This window comes from Erinaceus europaeus, chromosome 6 (genome assembly GCF_950295315.1).
Source record: "Erinaceus europaeus chromosome 6, mEriEur2.1, whole genome shotgun sequence".
NCBI classification, from domain to species: Eukaryota; Metazoa; Chordata; class Mammalia; order Eulipotyphla; family Erinaceidae; genus Erinaceus; species Erinaceus europaeus.
The window spans coordinates 316,193-332,896 of NC_080167.1; the positions used below are offsets into that span (position 1 = coordinate 316,193).

General features: G+C 55.8%; 2 protein-coding genes across 5 annotated transcripts in view; one reads left to right on the forward strand and one right to left on the reverse strand.

The window, feature by feature from the left end:
• ANKLE2 (ankyrin repeat and LEM domain containing 2) overlaps positions 1-6,448 on the forward strand; it is a 25,650-nt gene extending 19,202 nt beyond the window's left edge. Inside the window, exons 7-13 of the mRNA XM_060192692.1 lie at positions 128-194; positions 934-1,103; positions 2,276-2,382; positions 2,840-3,021; positions 3,855-4,461; positions 4,733-4,864; positions 5,042-6,448. Coding sequence (XP_060048675.1) covers positions 128-194; positions 934-1,103; positions 2,276-2,382; positions 2,840-3,021; positions 3,855-4,461; positions 4,733-4,864; positions 5,042-5,246 — 1,470 coding nt within the window. The 3' untranslated portion in view covers positions 5,247-6,448. The remainder of the gene's footprint in view (positions 1-127; positions 195-933; positions 1,104-2,275; positions 2,383-2,839; positions 3,022-3,854; positions 4,462-4,732; positions 4,865-5,041) is intronic.
• Positions 6,233-15,702, reverse strand: PGAM5 (PGAM family member 5, mitochondrial serine/threonine protein phosphatase). 4 transcript variants are annotated; one of them, XM_060192694.1, is made up of 6 exons: positions 15,420-15,702; positions 13,030-13,208; positions 10,019-10,144; positions 9,857-9,945; positions 9,642-9,775; positions 6,233-7,134 (listed from the first exon to the last, which is right to left on the reverse strand). In XM_060192694.1, exons 1-6 carry the CDS (start codon positions 15,659-15,661, stop codon positions 7,002-7,004), a joined length of 903 nt encoding a protein of 300 aa, XP_060048677.1. In that variant the 5' UTR covers positions 15,662-15,702; the 3' UTR covers positions 6,233-7,001. The 4 variants fall into 4 exon arrangements, with proteins under 4 accessions (XP_060048677.1, XP_060048676.1, XP_007529304.3 ...); XM_060192693.1 differs by having other exon boundaries at positions 6,233-7,137; XM_007529242.3 differs by lacking the exon at positions 6,233-7,134 and adding an exon at positions 8,143-8,853 and having other exon boundaries at positions 9,642-9,772; positions 15,420-15,687.
• Positions 15,703-16,704: the final 1,002 nt, after the last annotated feature.

Below are 16,704 nucleotides of genomic sequence, written 5' to 3' on the forward strand. Positions count from 1 at the left end.
GACAGCCGGAGTTCAGGGCTCTGGGGAAAACAAACGAAAAACTTGCCTTTATAACATGAAATCGCTCTAACAGTGAAACTGTGATGGAGTAAAGTTTTGAGTGTTTGACTTTATATTTTCTAAATAGGTTATTTGTGAAAGAAGCAAAAATAAATCTGTGGAACTGAAAGAGTGGATAAGAGAACTCTTGATGGGTAAGTAACTCTTGATGGCCTGGGGAAGGGCCAGGCAGTATCTGCCCACCTCGTGCCCATGAGGTGGACACTTGGTCCCTGTCCAGAGTGCTCTGAGGACATGGTGGCATGTGCCTCCCCCAAAGCCCCTCTCAGGGCTCCGTCTTGTTTCCTGACCACTCCAGTTTGTGTCTGCTGCTGGTGGTACCCTCTGGCCTCCTTTGAAACCCTGGCTTTCTCTAAGATCACTATGTCCAGTCTGGCATTGCTCTCGGCCCCTCAGCCTCTGCAGGCCTCTTCCACAGCAGGTGCCTCTGACCTTGTCCTCAGGCAGAACACGTGAAGCCAGCAGAGAAGGCAGGGACCGGGAAGGCCGGGCCCTGAGGCCCCAACAGCCTGCCTTCCTTGCAGGAAGCTCTGTATTCCCCGCCCAGGCCCCTCAGCCCAGTGGCTGTGCTTCCTGCCCACTCACCTTTCTGGGGCTTGGGCATCTGTGTCCTGGCACACAGCAGCATCAGGACAGGGAACGATGGCTTTGCCGCCCACATCCCCTTGTCCGGCAGAGGAAGCCTGGGCTGCTTGCACCTTCAGTACAAAGTAGCCGTGCCCATCCCTGGCTTGTGCAGCCATCACTGTTGGGGTGTGTTGAATCACTTGCAGAGCCTGTGATGTGTTGTGATGTGATGTGATGTGATGGGCACACACTGCCCAGGCAGTTGTGGTTTGCAATTCACCCTCTGTCCCCACCCCCCACCCCCAGGCCACTACTATGTTCCTCTCCTGAGAGCAGAAGACTCGCCTCCGGTCATCGGGGAGCTGTGGTCTGCAGACCAGACAGCCGCGGACTCTCCCGTCTGCCACAGAGCAGGCAGCCCCCGAGACCCTGCCCCCACCCTGCGAGCCTACGTGGGGCCGCTGAACCCCTCCAAGGTGAGTCCTGCCTCCTGTGTGCTTTGGCCTCAGGCATAAGCTCTCACTCAGCCAGAGAGCTGGTGATGAGGTGGGTGCCCTGAGCCCATCGTCACTGCTAGCCTGGCTGAGGGGGATACAGGTTCTCTGGGCTACTCCCAGTGCCTGAGCCTGAGCCACCAGTTCCAGTGGGGCAACCTAGCCAGGCTGTTACTGTCCATTCCAGCAAGCTTTTTTGTTTTTAATTAAAAAAATTTTTTTAAATATTTTTATTTTTCCTTTTGTTGCCTCTTTTTTATTGTAGTTATTATTGTTGCTGTTATTGATGTCGTCTTTGTTGGATAGGACAGAGAGAAATGGAGAGAGGAGAGGAAGACAGAGAGGGGCAAAGAAAGACAGACACCTGCAGACCTGCTTCACCGCCTGCAATGTGACTCCCCTTCAGGTGGGGAGCCAGGGGCTCAAACCGGGATCCTTATGCTGATCCTTGCGCTTGGCACCATGTGCACTTAACCCGCTGCGCTACCGCCCAATTCTCTCTCTCTTTTTTTGTAACATTTTTATTATTGGATAGAGACAGAGGAGAGAAATTGAGATGGGAGGAGGAAATAGGGAAAGAGACAGAGAGACACCTGCAGCTCTGCTCCACCACTCGTGACGCTTTCCCCCTGCAGGTAGGGACTAGGGGTTTGAACCCGCGTCCTTGTGCAGTGTAATGTGTGCGCTTTACCAGGTGCACCACTGCTTGGCACCCCTCAAGTTTCCTTCTTAAACTTGTTTATCTTCCATGCTGACCTGTGAGTGAGTGATTCCCCCGCTCAACAAATGTCCTTGGGCTGGAAGATGATGTTATATAAGCAAAACACTTTCACACCTGTGGCTCTGAGGTCCCAGGTTCAGAGCTGAGGACCAGAGAGAGAGCTCTGCTATGCACAGTCCAGGCTCACGCCATGACAGTGAGCAAGCTCTGGGGTGGCAGAAGGATCAGCATCAAGTAAGAGTGGCTTATGAGCATCAGCATTTGTTTCCTTTTCCTTTCGTGGGATGTGAAGAGGAATTGCCCTGGACGGAGGGTCTACAGTGTCCGCCCAGGAACCTGGCCACTGCCCCCAGGGCGGGCATGGCACCGGATCTGAGCAGCCACCCACTGAGCTCTGCAGTGCTGCTGCTCTATGCCACGTTTGTCTTCACAGGCAGAAAACTTTCGCAGACTCTGGAAAACACCGCCACGAGAGAAAGCAGGCTTCTTTCACAACGTCAGGAAGTCAGATCCCGACAGAGGCCTGGAGAGAGTGGGCAGGTACATGGAGTGGCTGCTGGCTTTTTAGAATCGCTTCACGTGCAGTAGAGAAAGTCCCCCCTTCCAGGACACACGTCTGGTCTCCTGGGGGGAACTGTAGCCTCAGGCACGTGGGACCAGCACAGCTAGAGTTTTTTTTAAAGATGTGAGCTTGGTTTCAGGTTCAGGCTTAAATCTGAAAAAATCTCAGTCCTGATGAGCAGGGCCCAAGCCAGAATCATAGCCACCCACTTACGGTGTTTCACCTCCTGCCTCTAGAGCTCCCTGCTACGGGCAGTGTGGGTGCTGGTGCAGGGACGCCCCGCAGGGAAGAGCTGTTTCGAAGGCCAGGGCGCCCTCTGCCTTTTCAGGACAGAGCCAGGCGCGGTCACAGACGCCACACCAGGTGTCTGTCTGTCGTCAGGCCTGTGAGATTTTATTCTTGTTCTACAACTGATGAACTGCTTTATTCTTGCAGGGACCTGGCTCATGAGCTGAAGTACCCTTGGGCTGAATACTGGGACTTCCTGGACTGTTTTGTTGACCTCTCCTCCCAGGAGGGCCTACAGACACTAGAAGACTATCTGCAACAGCTGCAAGCAGGCAGAAAAGCCCAGCTAGAAACTGGAGAAAATGAAGCTGTGCATCAAGAAGAATTCAGTGAGAGGCTGGGTGGTGGTACAGCTGGTTGGCTGACACATGACAGTGCACAAGGGCCTGGCTTCAAGCCGTGGGCCCCACCTGCTGGGGGAAAGAGAAGCTTCATGAGCAGTGAAGCAAGTGCTGCAGGTGTCTCCCCCCACCCCCAATTTCTCTCTGTCCTATCAAATTCATTTAGAAGAAAATGAATGAATTAGGGGGTCGGGAGGTAGCGCGGCGGGTTAAGTGCACGTGGTACAAAGCACAAAGACTGGCCGGCGTAAGGATCCCAGTTCGAGCCCCCGGCTCCCCACCTGCAGGGGAGTCACTTCATAGGCGGTGAAGCAGGTCAACAGGTGTCTTTCTCTCGCCCTCTCTGTCTTCCCTTCCTCTCTCCATTTCTCTCTGTCCTATCCAACAACGAACAACATCATCAACAACAGTAATAACCACAACAAGGTTAAAACAAGGGCAACAAGAGAGAAAAAAATGGCCTCCAAGAGCAGCGGATTCATAGTGCAGGCACTGAGCCCCAGCAATATCCCTGAGGGGAAAAAAAATAATTAAATAAAGTCTGTATGCCATAGGAACACGAAGAGTTGGGAGAGAGTGTGCAGGTGGCCACATGCATCCCTCTGCACTCTTGGCAGAGCAGGATGGGCTTTCCCTCCTGTTCCCTGATATCTTGACATCCTGCCTGTGTCTGTTGCCTGGCGGCAGTGCCTATGTGCTCTGGGCAGGTCCTGCGTGGGCGCGTGTGGCTTTAGCTGAGAGGATTGGGGCTGCACTTGGGTGGGTACCTCCTGGCTCCTGTCACTTGTCTCTGAAGAGCTGCTTTCCCTCCCCCCGCACAGGCCGTCCTGGGAACAGCAGCAACTCCATCTCTGTGGGTGCATTTCTTGATGAAGATGAAGACTTGACCTCGGAAGAGATCAAAAACCGGCAGAACACGGCTCGGAGCAGCACCCAGAGCGCAGTAAGCGCTGTTGGAGACTCCGGGTGCGGCATCCTCCCCCTGGAGCAGGAGAGGGGTGTCGTCCGAGGCTCAGCCCCAGCCCGTCCCCAGCACAGCCGGAACGGGCTCTGCAGTCAGGTGCTGGCTGGGAGAAGAACTCAGGCCACCGGTGCAGAGGGAGCCATGCTGGTGCCCATCTCCAGTCTGACTGTTGAGTTTGATAAGATGAGCTTTTCCGAGACTCCCAGTAAGAACACGGAGGCCAGAGAGATGCTGGTGCCAGGCCCAGAAAGCGTGGACACTGACCTAGAATCACCAGACACCGCGGACACGCTCAGGGCTAGGCGGACACAGGCGGAGAGCGACATGTCCACTGCGGCTGCTGGGCTGAGCCTGGAGCCCACTGGTGACGGCCAAGAACTCCAGCGGGGTGGTGGTTCTGCCCCCTCGGAGCCCGCAGGGCTGCCAGCCACAAGGGGGCCTGTCCAGAGGCTCTTCCTCCTGGGGTACGCTGCAGCTTGTGAGCACACTGGACAGTGTGGGGAGGGGTGTGACACCAGGGGGTCCTGGGGACAAGGCTGGGGGACATGAGGGGTGGGGGTTCTGGGGTGCAAGGCTGAGGGACATGTGAGGGGGACGCGAGGGGGGTGAGGGGTTCCTGGGGTGCAAGTCTAGGAGACGTGAGGGGCTCTGGGGTCAAGGCCGGGGGTGTGTGGGGACGAGGAGGCCCTGGGTGCACGGTTAGGAGACATGCTTCTCTCCTCCGACTCCGTCCAGAGAGGAGCCGTCCAAGCTGGACCGGGACGTCCTGGCCGCGCTGGAGGGTGTGGAAGTGGACCCCCGCCTGCACCCCACCGTGCACAGCTGGAGGGCCGCTGTGCTTTGCTTCTCGCCGGCCGCCAGGCAGAGGTACAGTGGAGCTGGGAGGGCCGTCCAAGGGGATGGCTGACAGCCTGGCAGAGGGATGGGAATGCTCTGGGGTAGTGGACGCCCTGACCATGGCCACGGGCTCTGTTGGGGGCGGTACTGACAGCCATGGTGTGGCCACTTGGCCCTGCCTGGCTCACAGGCTTCCTTGGTTCTCAGCTGGCCGAGTCCTGCGCTGAAGGGGAGGTGGAAGTCTCAGCTGGCCAACGCCGGATGCTTACGTGGCTGCAGCCTGGGGAGCGGCAGTCCTGGAAGGGCCAGCACCGTCTTCCTGCCCAGCAGGGGCAGCCCCAGCCGCTACAGCCCAGCACATGGCAGCCCCCTCCACAGGCTGGTGCTCCTGGCACAGCCCACCAGCCTATAAAACTGCACTTCACCCCCATTTCTAAGGAGAAAAGGGCCATGTTTGTTCCAGGATTGTATGAAAGACGACGCCAGTTAACTTTCAGCCCTCGCTTTGAGAGTGAACAAATTTTAGAAAATGCTAATGTTCTGTATATAAAGTCTGTTGTTTGGAGAGCTGATGAAAGCAAGGATCCGGATTTTCTGAGGACTCTGGTAAGGACATGCCCAGCTGCTAGGGGGCATGCCAGATGCCGTTCTTGGAGGATGGGTTAGCACCGTCTTTTCTAAGGGAGGGTCCTCTGACTTCTCAGTGGTAGACTACCCTCTGCCATTTCCTGGTGGTCGGGTGGGCTGGCGCCCGCCCAGAAACACACAGGCTATGGCCACGTCTTAGGCTCGAAGTGAACCCGATACGGGCCATTAAAGTGCTGATTAGGGAGATGCTACTAGCATTCTCTCGGGAACTGTCTCTGGCAGTTGGAGTTGGTGGGCACTCAGAACTTGCAGCAGTCAGATGCTATTCTTTGCCCAGCTCTGGAGCCCTTCATGTCCTTGGCAGTGTGGTGGTGATGAGTGGTGTATGAACACACCTAGGTTCACAGTGGATCCCGCGGTTTAGGTTCACTTCAGTTGGAGTTCCCATTATAAAAGGGCATTGTGTCCCGGCACAGAAATCATTTCTTTCTGAGGGGTGTGCCTCAGTCTAGCCACTGCTCAGCAAACCACCCCCCCCCCCCATCTCCAGCATGGAGGTCTCTAGCCCATCGCTGCCACAGGCACCATTGTGTGGACATACCACGTTCACTCCAAGCAAAACCAGTTACTGATGCTTTTGCTAACTTCAGTGCCTTCTGTAATTTAATTTTTTTTTTTTCCTAAGCTTGCTTTTTGAGAATGTTCACTGAGTGGGGGTGAGCTTTTTAATTGTTTGTAAAAATTCTAAGTTGAAATTTGTATTTTAAAAAAAGCGTATTGGTTTCATGAGATAACAAGACATGTTAGGAATATTGGAATCAGCATTTATATTTTAATTCAAAGAAGGCTATTACATAGGGTATTTGCAGACAATCTCTAAGAAAGTTACATTTTAAAAGGCATCTTTCTTCTCAAAAGAAGTCAAACACAGAGACTATATCGTGGCATTTTCTCATCTTACCACAATACCCTGTGAGTATCGTCAGTGTTCAGACGGATATTAAAAGTTCCTGCAGTTCTGCAGCCTGTTTGTTGCTATTTCCTGAAGCTTCATCCAGCAGCCCCGTACTTCTCCACTTGTCAGCAGGCGCACTCACCTGTGCCCGTCAGTGGTTTCTTATTTTTTTTTTTTTTTTGCCTCCGGGTTATGGCTGGGGCTCGACGCCTGCACTGTGAATCCACTGCTCCCGGAGGCCATTTTTTCCATTTTCTTGTACAAGACAGAGAAATAGGAGGGGGAGACAGACACCCGCAGACTTGTCTCACTACTAGTAAAGCGACCTCCCTCCAGTGGAAAGCCCAGGGCTTAAGCCAGCACCCTTGCACAGGTCCTTGAGCTGCATACTCTGTGCACCTAACCCGTTGCCCAACCCTTTTTATTTTTAATGAAATTAATTTTTAGAACCGCATGGGAGTAAGTTGAGGCTTTCAGAAAGACCTCAGACTGGTGAGTATGTGCTCATGTGGGGCCCGTTTAATCCCTGGGGCCCCCTGCTCCCAGCTGACTTTCAGAGAAGTAGACAAGACGCTACAGCACCAAAGCTTCCTTCCACAAGATGGCCCCAACCAGGCACCCTACTCAGGTGAGCCATTTCCCGGGGCTTTTTCTTAGCATGGTTGTGAAAAGCTCACCTGACAGACTCAACAGCCATCCTTGGTCGTGGAGGCCTGCTGCAGGGTGCCACCGCACAGAGCCTTCAGGAACCCTGTCCCTGCTGGGTAAGCAGGTGTTGGGGCTGTGCTGTGGTCTGCTGCATGGGGCAGACCCTCTCACAAGCCTGGAGATATCCAAAAGCTTCAGGGGTTCAGAAGGAATGCCAGTTAGAGGATGGGGATTTGCTAGGATGTGCCACTGTCCCAGCTGAGTTTGCTCTCTTACAAAATCCAAGTTTTTCTTTAACTAGAGCCCTGTTTAGCTCTGGTGTGCTGTGGTGCTGAGGGATTGAACCTGGGAACTATCATGCTGTCACCTTTGCCCAGCACAAGTTTTTCTTGTCTTACACAGTACTGTGCAACAGTAACTAGCACACAGGACTTGCAGATGTAATAGGCTCCTGATTTGATCCCACTTCTCATGAAGAAAAAAATGTGGGGGCTGGATGGTAGCACAGCAGTTAAGTGCATGTGGCGTGAAGCACAAGGACCGGCATAAGGATCCCTGTTCAAGCCCCCGGCTCCCCACCTGCAGGGGGGATCGCTTCACAGATGGTGAAGCAGGTCTGCAGGTGTCTGTCTTTCTCTCCCCGTCTTCTCCATCTCTCTATCCTATCCAACAGCAGCAACAACGATAAACAAGAGCAACAAAAGGAAAAATGGCCTCCAGGAGCAGTGGACTCGTAGCGCAGGCACCGAGCCCCAGTGATAACCCAGGAGGCAAAAAAAAAAAGTGTGGCTCAGGAGGTGGTGCAGTAGATAAAGTGTTGGCCACTTAAACTTTCAATTCTGAATGTAATTCCTGGCACTGAATATGCCACTGATGCTCTGGCTGTCCCTCTCATAAATCTTGACCTGTACTCAAGGAATAAAGCACAGTTCCCTGGTGGACAGAGGCCACATAGGCTCACGACATTCTTAACGCTCAGTGCTTGCTTGGATAGAGATGTGCATTGCTGTGTCCACAGCCCATCGGGGCCCAGCCTCTACACTACATTGAAGGAAGATTTGGTGCTGTGTTCTCTTTCACTCATTCACCTCTGGCTGTCTCTTCAAAGTAAACAAACTTTTTAAAAAAGTAAGATTTTATTTTATCGTTTCCAAAATTGACAGAAATGGCTCGGATAGCCCAGTTGCATGACTGCAGAACATGCTGCTTTTAAGTAGCTGGACTTCTTATGGGACGGCCCCTCCCTCCCAGGTGTCCCAGGTCCCCAAGTGCCTGAAAAGTCCTAGATGAGGAAATTCTGAAATATTTAAGTGATAGGATGCTAAGTGAAAAGATGGAGAAGCGAACAGAAGTTAGAAGGGGAGCTGGCACGGTCAGTGGGCTGTGTGCTCAGAGGCCAAGGTGAGCACAGTCAAGACCAGATGCCCTGTCGCCCCACAGCAGTGGCTTCTGCCAGGCTTTGTCCAGTTCACGAATGGGGTTTCCTCAGACGCCTCAGAGCCCCTTAGGAGACTCAAGCCAGCCAGACCCAAGTGTCCCCCACCCCACCTGCGCCAGGGGCACTGAAACGCCACCTGTAGGCACCTCCGCATTCCCGTGGAGGAGAGAGGTGTGGCCAAGGCGGCCCATCTAGAGGCTCAGCCATCCTGGGCTGAGCAGCAGCATACCCAGGCACCCTCAGGAACGCGAGATCTTGTCGGGGGGCATGAAGCCCGTGTCCCCGAGGGTCCTGAGCGCAACCCGCCCATCAGGCCGGACCACCAGGTGGGTGATGCTGCCGTTGTTGAGGGAGAGGCGCAGCCACCCTTCCGGAGGAAACTGGAGCGCCCTGTGGGAGAAGGGACACACTAAGACCGGGCTGGCGGACAGCCCTTCCCAGAGGCCTCGGGGAAGACTGCCAGGCTCATCAAGGGGTTTACCTTCAAAGGAGGGCGGCTGCAGTCAACAAGCCACCCCCGAAGGCAGTCTCCCCTCAGCTGAGTACACAAATGCTCTCGCTGCATCCTGACCAGGCTCCCCATAGCCCGTGTGCCCACCCCCAGGCCGGCCACCAGTCCTCAAGAGTTGGCCTGGCAACCCCCATGTTCCCTGCAGCAGGTGGGCTGGCTGGAGCCTCCACAGCCCGCAGGATGGGCTGAGGGGGAGCCCCGGTCCCTTCAGGCAGCGTCACAGGCAGTGGTGGTGCCAAGGAGAGGCCCCGTCCTCTCCAGCTCTGCACAGCTGCCTTCCTGCCCACAGGGCCCTCTGGCTCAGGAGGTTCCTGAAGGAGGCGCTCAGGCTGGATGGGGCCCAGGACATAGCCCCCAGATCCCCTGTGCTGTGGCAGGTCACCCGTTACGTGCTACAGTGAAGCCAGGTCTAAAACTACCCAAAAGGTGGTAGGATAAGTAAATGGAGGGTGAGCACAGCACTTCCAGAGAAATCCAGTGAGTCAGCAGGGCGACACCTGCAGTCACCTAGCCACAGGCACTAAAAGCAGCTGTAAGGATGGAAGGGAAGCGGGAACTGTGCCCCCTCCCACATCACATCTGACAAGGACAGCAGCGTCCTCACCAAGAGACACAAGCAGCCCCGTCTCCCAGAGAAGCCCCAAGATGGGCATCCAGGGATCCTCACCGGCACACGATGTAGCGGATGACGTTGGCATGGCAGATGAAGATCTCGTAACTGTCCTCCTGCTGCTTGGCGTCCGCACGGTGGATGTAGTTCCGGAAGGCCGCCTCAATCCGGGCTCCGTCTTCGTAATACTGCTGGGAACAGGGAAGGGCGGGTGAGCTTGGGGGAGGCCGCAGGAGAAGCAGGGTGGGGTTGGGGATGGGGTGGGCTCTTACCACAGCCTCTGGCTTCCAGTGAGACACAGGCGGGTCCGGCTCGATGGGGGCGCCTTCCCTCAGCAGGTCCGTGCTGACTCTGCAGACTCCTGCGGAGTAGAGGCTCAGCGCTCGCAGGGACTCCTCCCCCACCAGGGCCTGCCTGCTGCCGCAGGGACTCACCTGGCAGGTGTTTGCTGATGATGTCGGTGGTTTCTATGGCACGGGTCATGGAGGAATGGACGATCTTATTAAACTTCAACCCCAAGCTGGCCAGGCGGAGGCCAGTCAGTTCAGCCTGTTCACGACCTTGAAAGGTGAATAAAGCAGAGAATTCCACAGCTGCAGCCTCTGCTTCACTTTACGTCACTTCTGAGACTCCTATCAGGCCAGGGCCTAACTGGGGACCCAGCATTTAAAAGGTAAAATCAGTAACACCCCAGTCATCTTCCGCTCCGCTCCGCACACAGACAAGCATTAAGAACAATCACCAAGAGCCCTGGGGCCTTATGGCTCAGTGATGGGCTCTCCTGCCCGAGGCTCTGAGGCCCCAGGTTCTATCCCTGGCAGCACCACAAGCCAGAGCTGAGCAGGGCTCTGGTCCCTTTCCCTCCGTCTCACTTTAAAAATGCCTTAAAAATAAAGAGGGTGGGCCACAGCTGTGTGATCTTCAGATGTCAACCTGCAAGACTAAGATGAGCACTTTCCACAAACCTATCTCGGTCTTGCCAGTTTCAAGCGAGGACTCACTGCCCAGTCGTGCAGAGGACACACTGAGCACAGTGGCTGGAAAACAGGCTGCAAGCCCTGCCCACTTCTGAAGTGTCCAGGGAGAGAGAGGAGGGGTCAGGGTAGACAAGTTATCAGGGGAGACAGAAGCATCTAGGGCGAAGCCCAAGTGATAACCCTGGAGACAGAAATGAAACTAGGGGCCAGGTGGTGGCATGCCTGGTTGAGTGCATGTTATAATGCACAAGGATCCAGGTTCAAGCCCTAGTCCCCACCTGTAGGGGTAAAGCTTCACGAGTGGCAAAGCAAGTCTACAGGTGTCTTTCTCCCTCTATATCACCACCTGTCTCATTTCTGGCTGTCTCTATCCAATTAGTAAAGGTAATAAAAATAAATAAGGGGGGCTGGGCAGTAGCGCAGCAGGTTAGGCGCACATGGTGCAAAGTGCAAGGACCGGCTTAAGGATCCTGGTGAAAGTCCCCGGCTCCCCACCTGCAGGGGAGTCGCTTCACAGGTGGTGAAGCAGGTCTGCAGGTGTCTGTCTTCCTCTCCTCTCTCCATTTCTCTCTGTCCTATCCTACAACAACGACAACAATAATAACTACAACAATAAAACAAGGGTAACAAAAGGGAAAAAATAGTGATCCGGCAGGTGGCGAGTGGATAAAGTGCTTGACTCTCAAGCATGAGGTCCTGAGTTCAAGCTCCGGCAGCACACGTACCACAGTGATGTCTGGTTCTTTCTCCTCCTATCTTTCTCATGAATAAATAAATTAAATCTTTAAAAAAAAAAAAAAAAAAAAAGGAAAAAATGGCCTCCAGGAGCAGTGGATTCGTAGTGCAGATACCGAACCCCAGAAATGTCCTTGGAGGCAAAAATAAATAAAATAAAAAGCTATACTTGGGGCCAGGTGGTGGCGCACCTGGTTGAGCACACATATTACAACGCTCAAGGACCTGGGTTTGAGCCCTCCAGTTCCCACCTGCAGGGGGAAAGCTTTGCAAGTGGTAAAGCAGGGCTGCAGGTGTCTGTCTGTCTCTCTCGTTCTCTATCACCACCTTCCCTCTCGATTTCTGCCTGTCTCTATCCAGTAAATAAATAAAGATAATAAAAACACTTTTTAAAAAAGCTATACTCATGATAACTGTCTTGTAATCTGTCATTTTCCCAAAATAAAGACCAGGGGGTTCGGGCGGTAGCGCAGCAAATTAAGTACACATGGCACAAAGCACAAGGACCAGCGTAAGGATACTGGTTCAAGCCCCTGGCTCCCCACCTTCAGGGGAGTTGCTTCACAGGCGGTGAAGCAGGTCTGCAGGTGTCTGTCCCCCCCCCCATTTCTCTGTCCTATCCAACAATGACAGCAATAACAATAATAATAACCACAACAATGGCAACAAAAAGGCAAAAAAAAAAAAAAAAAAAAAAGCCTCTAGGAGCAGTGGATTCAGTGGTGCAGGCACCGATTCCCAGCAATAACCCTGGAGGCAAAAAAAAGGAAAAGAAAAATAAAGACCATCAAGCTGGGTAGACAGCACAATGGTTCTGCACAAAGACTGTCAGGCCTGAGGCTCTGAGGTCCCAGATTCAGCCCCAATCATCACCATAGCCAGTGCTGAGCAGGGCTTAATTGGCCCTGGGAGGCTGGTCCCGTTACCATATTACGCGTGAGGTACCGGGTTCATTTCCGAGAGAAAGGGAGAGAGAGGAACTCGAACACACACACGATGTGTTTGAAGTCTGAGTCAGCAGGTTGGTTTCACTGGTGTTACAATCTGGAGCAGGGCCCCAGAGCAGTTGGGGGCAGTTCTGAGGGATGGGCCAGAACTGCAGCAGACATCAGGGACACCACCACTGTTCCATGCTACTGAGTTTCTGCGTCCCAGTGGAGAACTTCGTGGTGGCAATGGGAAGTGGTAGTGGGGCAGTCCTGCAACACCTTATTCACTGCTGGAGGAAAGGTAACCACACCTGGGGAGCTGTAACCCAATAGGAAGACATGTGATCTCAATGGGCCAATGGGAAGCTAGCCCAGGTGTGATACAGATGAAGGTTTAAGAGAAAACAGCCGGAATGGGTCACCTTCTTTGAGCCCCTCAGTGGGGCTCTCTCCCCACCAGCTATCACTGCGCCTTAATACCACCTCTACTTCTACCTCACCTCTTCGTGCTAAAGAAGCTTGAACTCTGAGGTGGTGCAGTGGATAAAGCACTGGGCTCTCAAGCATGAGGTCCTGAGTTGATCCCCAGCAACATGTACCAGAATGGTATCTGGTTCTTACTCTCTCTTCTTTCAAATAAATAAAATCTTAAAAAAAAAAAAAAAAGAAAGAAAAGGAAAAAGAAAGAAGTAGTTTGAACTCAGCAGAATCTTTTCAAGAAGCCACAGCAACCAGAGCCTCCCAGGAGCAAGCTGCTGGTCCTCCAAGGAGGCAGGCCCGGGGCATCCGAGCTCGGCCACCTACCCAGGGGTGTCAAAGTGCGGTCCTTCTCCAGAGAGGCGTCCACGTGATACTGCGAGTGCCTGATGAGGAAGATGTGCCGTGTGGCCTTGGCTTTGAAGTGGTCCAGCCTGGACGGCATCTCCTCTTCTCCAGACTCCACGTTTCTCTTCCGCAGGTTCACCAGGGACAGCGGTTCTCGCCTGACATTGAAATAGGAGCCGTGCACCCTATGAGCTCCGCCTGCAAGACGCTGGCGTGTTTCCGCCGAGAGGGCTTCCCTTCCTGGGCAAGCACGGGGCAAAGGTACCTCCTGGGCACCATTTCCTGCACCAGACTGGAGAAGCTCTCAAGCCGGCGCTGAAAGCCAGCAGTGTGGACAGCTGGGGGGAACACCAGCCAGAGCAGTTCTGGATTCCAGGATCCCGGTTCAAGCCCCCAGATCCCCACCTGCAGGGGAGTCACTTCACAAGTGGTGAAGCAGGTATTCAGGTGTCTATCTTTCTCTCCCCCTCCTCTATCCATTTCTCTCTGTCCTACCCAACAAGGACAGCAATAACAATAATAACAAGGGCAACAAAAGGGGAAAAAAATGGCCGCCAGGGGCAGTGGATTCGTGGTGCAGGCACCGAGCCCCAACAATAAACCTGGAGGCAAGAAAAAAAAAAAAGCAAAAGCAAACAAGTGGCACTTCCGTAACTCACTTTATCTAGTCCCCGGTCCTGACACTTGAATACTAAAATATCTTCCTGACCGCAGGAGCCATTGGACAGAGAGCGAAACTAAGGGAGGGAGAAACACAGGGCGTCGGCAGCCCTGCTCCAGCCCTGTGAAGCTGGCCCTGCAGGTGGGAGCCTCAGACCTGGTCCAGGTGCCTGGTGACAGGTGGCCTGCCCGGGGCCAGGGGCCACATCCCAGTGTCCAAGGAGGAGCTGTAGTGGCCAGTCCTGCCCGGAAGCCCAGGGCCACACTCTGACGCAGCTTCCCTGCTGGGGGCTGGCGCCAACGCAGGGCTCAGGCCTGGCCCTCAGGAAGAAAGTCACCATTTTCCTGGGGTCAGCGCTAGCCCAGACACCAGGTACTGCCCCTCTGGAAACGACGGGGACACTGAGGCTGGGGGACAGACGGAACACTGAGTCTGGGGGGACAGACGGGACACTGAGACTGGGGGACAGACGGACACTGAGGCTGGGGGGACAGACGGGACACTGAGGCTGGGGGACAGACGGGACACTGAGTATGGGGGGACAGACGGGACACTGAGACTGGGGGACAGACGGACACTGAGGCTGGGGGACAGACGGGACACTGAGGCTGGGGGACAGACGGGACACTGAGTATGGGGGGACAGACGGGACACTGAGACTGGGGGACAGACGGACACTGAGGCTGGGGGGACAGACGGGACACTGAGGCTGGGGGACAGACGGGACACTGAGGCTGGGGGGACAGACGGGACACTGAGACTGGGGGACAGACGGACACTGAGGCTGGGGGACAGACGGGACACTGAGGCTGGGGGACAGACGGGACACTGAGTATGGGGGGACAGACGGGACACTGAGACTGGGGGACAGACGGACACTGAGGCTGGGGGACAGACGGGACACTGAGGCTGGGGGACAGACGGGACACTGAGTATGGGGGGACAGACGGGACACTGAGACTGGGGGACAGACGGACACTGAGGCTGGGGGGACAGACGGGACACTGAGGCTGGGGGACAGACGGGACACTGAGGCTGGGGGGACAGACGGGACACTGAGACTGGGGGACAGACGGACACTGAGGCTGGGGGACAGACGGGACACTGAGGCTGGGGGACAGACGGGACACTGAGTATGGGGGGACAGACGGGACACTGAGACTGGGGGACAGACGGACACTGAGGCTGGGGGACAGACGGGACACTGAGGCTGGGGGACAGACGGGACACTGAGGCTGGGGGACAGACGGGACACTGAGTATGGGGGGACAGACGGGACACTGAGACTGGGGGACAGACGGACACTGAGGCTGGGGGACAGACGGGACACTGAGGCTGGGGGACAGACGGGACACTGAGGCTGGGGGACAGACGGGACACTGAGTATGGGGGGACAGACGGGACACTGAGGCTGGGGGACAGACGGGACACTGAGTATGGGGGGACAGACGGGACACTGAGACTGGGGGACAGACGGACACTGAGGCTGGGGGGACAGACGGGACACCGAGTCTGGGGGACAGACGGGACACCGAGGCTGGGGGACAGACGGACACCGAGTCTGGGGGGACAGACGGGACACCGAGTCTGGGGGGACAGACGGGACACTGAGGCTGGGGGACAGACGGGACTCGGAGCCACCCTGCCGCCCGCCCGCCGGAACCGGAAGCCGCGCGTCCTCCCGTCCGTCGGTCCGTCCGCCGCGCACCTGTCCCAGTTGGGGTCCCAGACGCCGGGCCCCGGGCGCCCCGCCCACGCCGGAGGCTCGGGTAGCCGCGAGTCCGCATCGCCGCCCGCGCGGGGCTTGCCCACCGCCACGGCCGAGAAGAGCACGGCGGCCGAGCCCCCGGCCAGCCCGCAGGCCGCCAGCTGCAGCGCCTGCCGGAACGCCATCCGCTCTGTCCGCGCGGGCGCTCTGCGCAGGCGCCGCGGGAACTCGGCCGCCGGCATCCGCTTCCGGCCCGACAGCGGAAGTCCCGCCTCCCGGGGAGCCCGGCAAGGGCCTGCGGTCGCGGGTGGAGCAGGCCGCGAGGGTCCTGGGCGGCCGCGGTCGCGGGGTGACGTCACTTCCGGCGCCGGGGGCGGTCCGTCGGGAACGGGGTCCGGCCGGCCCGCGAGGGGGAAGCGCGCACACCGGCGCCTCGGCCGCCCCAGCTCCGATTCAGGGTCGGAACCTCCCGCCGCGCCGCCCCGACCGGGCCGCCATGCGCCTCTGAGCCTCTGCTTCCGGCCGCGTGCGGACCCTCCCGGCCCCTCAGCCCCCGTGGTTTAAGTACACATAGTACAAAGCGCAAGGACCAGTGCAAGGCTCCGGGTTCAAGCTCTCAACTTCCCACCTGCAGGTGTCTGTCTTTTTCTCCCCCTCTCTGTCTTTCCCTTTCTCTGCCCTGTCCCACAGTAACAACAATGGAAAAAAGATAGTCCCCAGGAGCAGTGGATCGCAGTGCAGGCCCCGAGTCCCAGCAATGACCCTGGAGGCAAAAAAAAAAAAAAAAATTGCATTGCTGGCCTCGGTGCCAGCACTACAAATTCACTCCTGGCTGGTGGCAATTCCTCTTTTACTGGATAGGACAGAGAGAAATTGAGAGGGAAGAGGAAGACAGACAGGGAGAGAAAGCGACCCCTCCCTGCCAGTGGGGAGCCAGGTCCTTGGGCCTAGTGCTATGTGCACTTACCAGCTGTGCCGCCACCCAACCCCCACAACTATTACTGTATACGTCGTAAAGAAAACTAAGAAAATAGGAACAGCAATAAGTTGTTTCCAAGGACAGGACAATACAGAAGGAGAGGGGCGGGATTGATGAGAATGGGAGGACAGGGCAGGAAATACCTCACCTGGAAGCTGAGCCCTTCTTCATCCTAAGCCACTTCCGACTGCAAGAGCAGAGCCCCGATGTGTTTCTATGGCACCAGGCAGCTCACAGCTCACGGTTCCAGAGACAGTGACCTCAGGGGACCCCACCCTTAACTTTCTTATGTGTACCTAACAATCT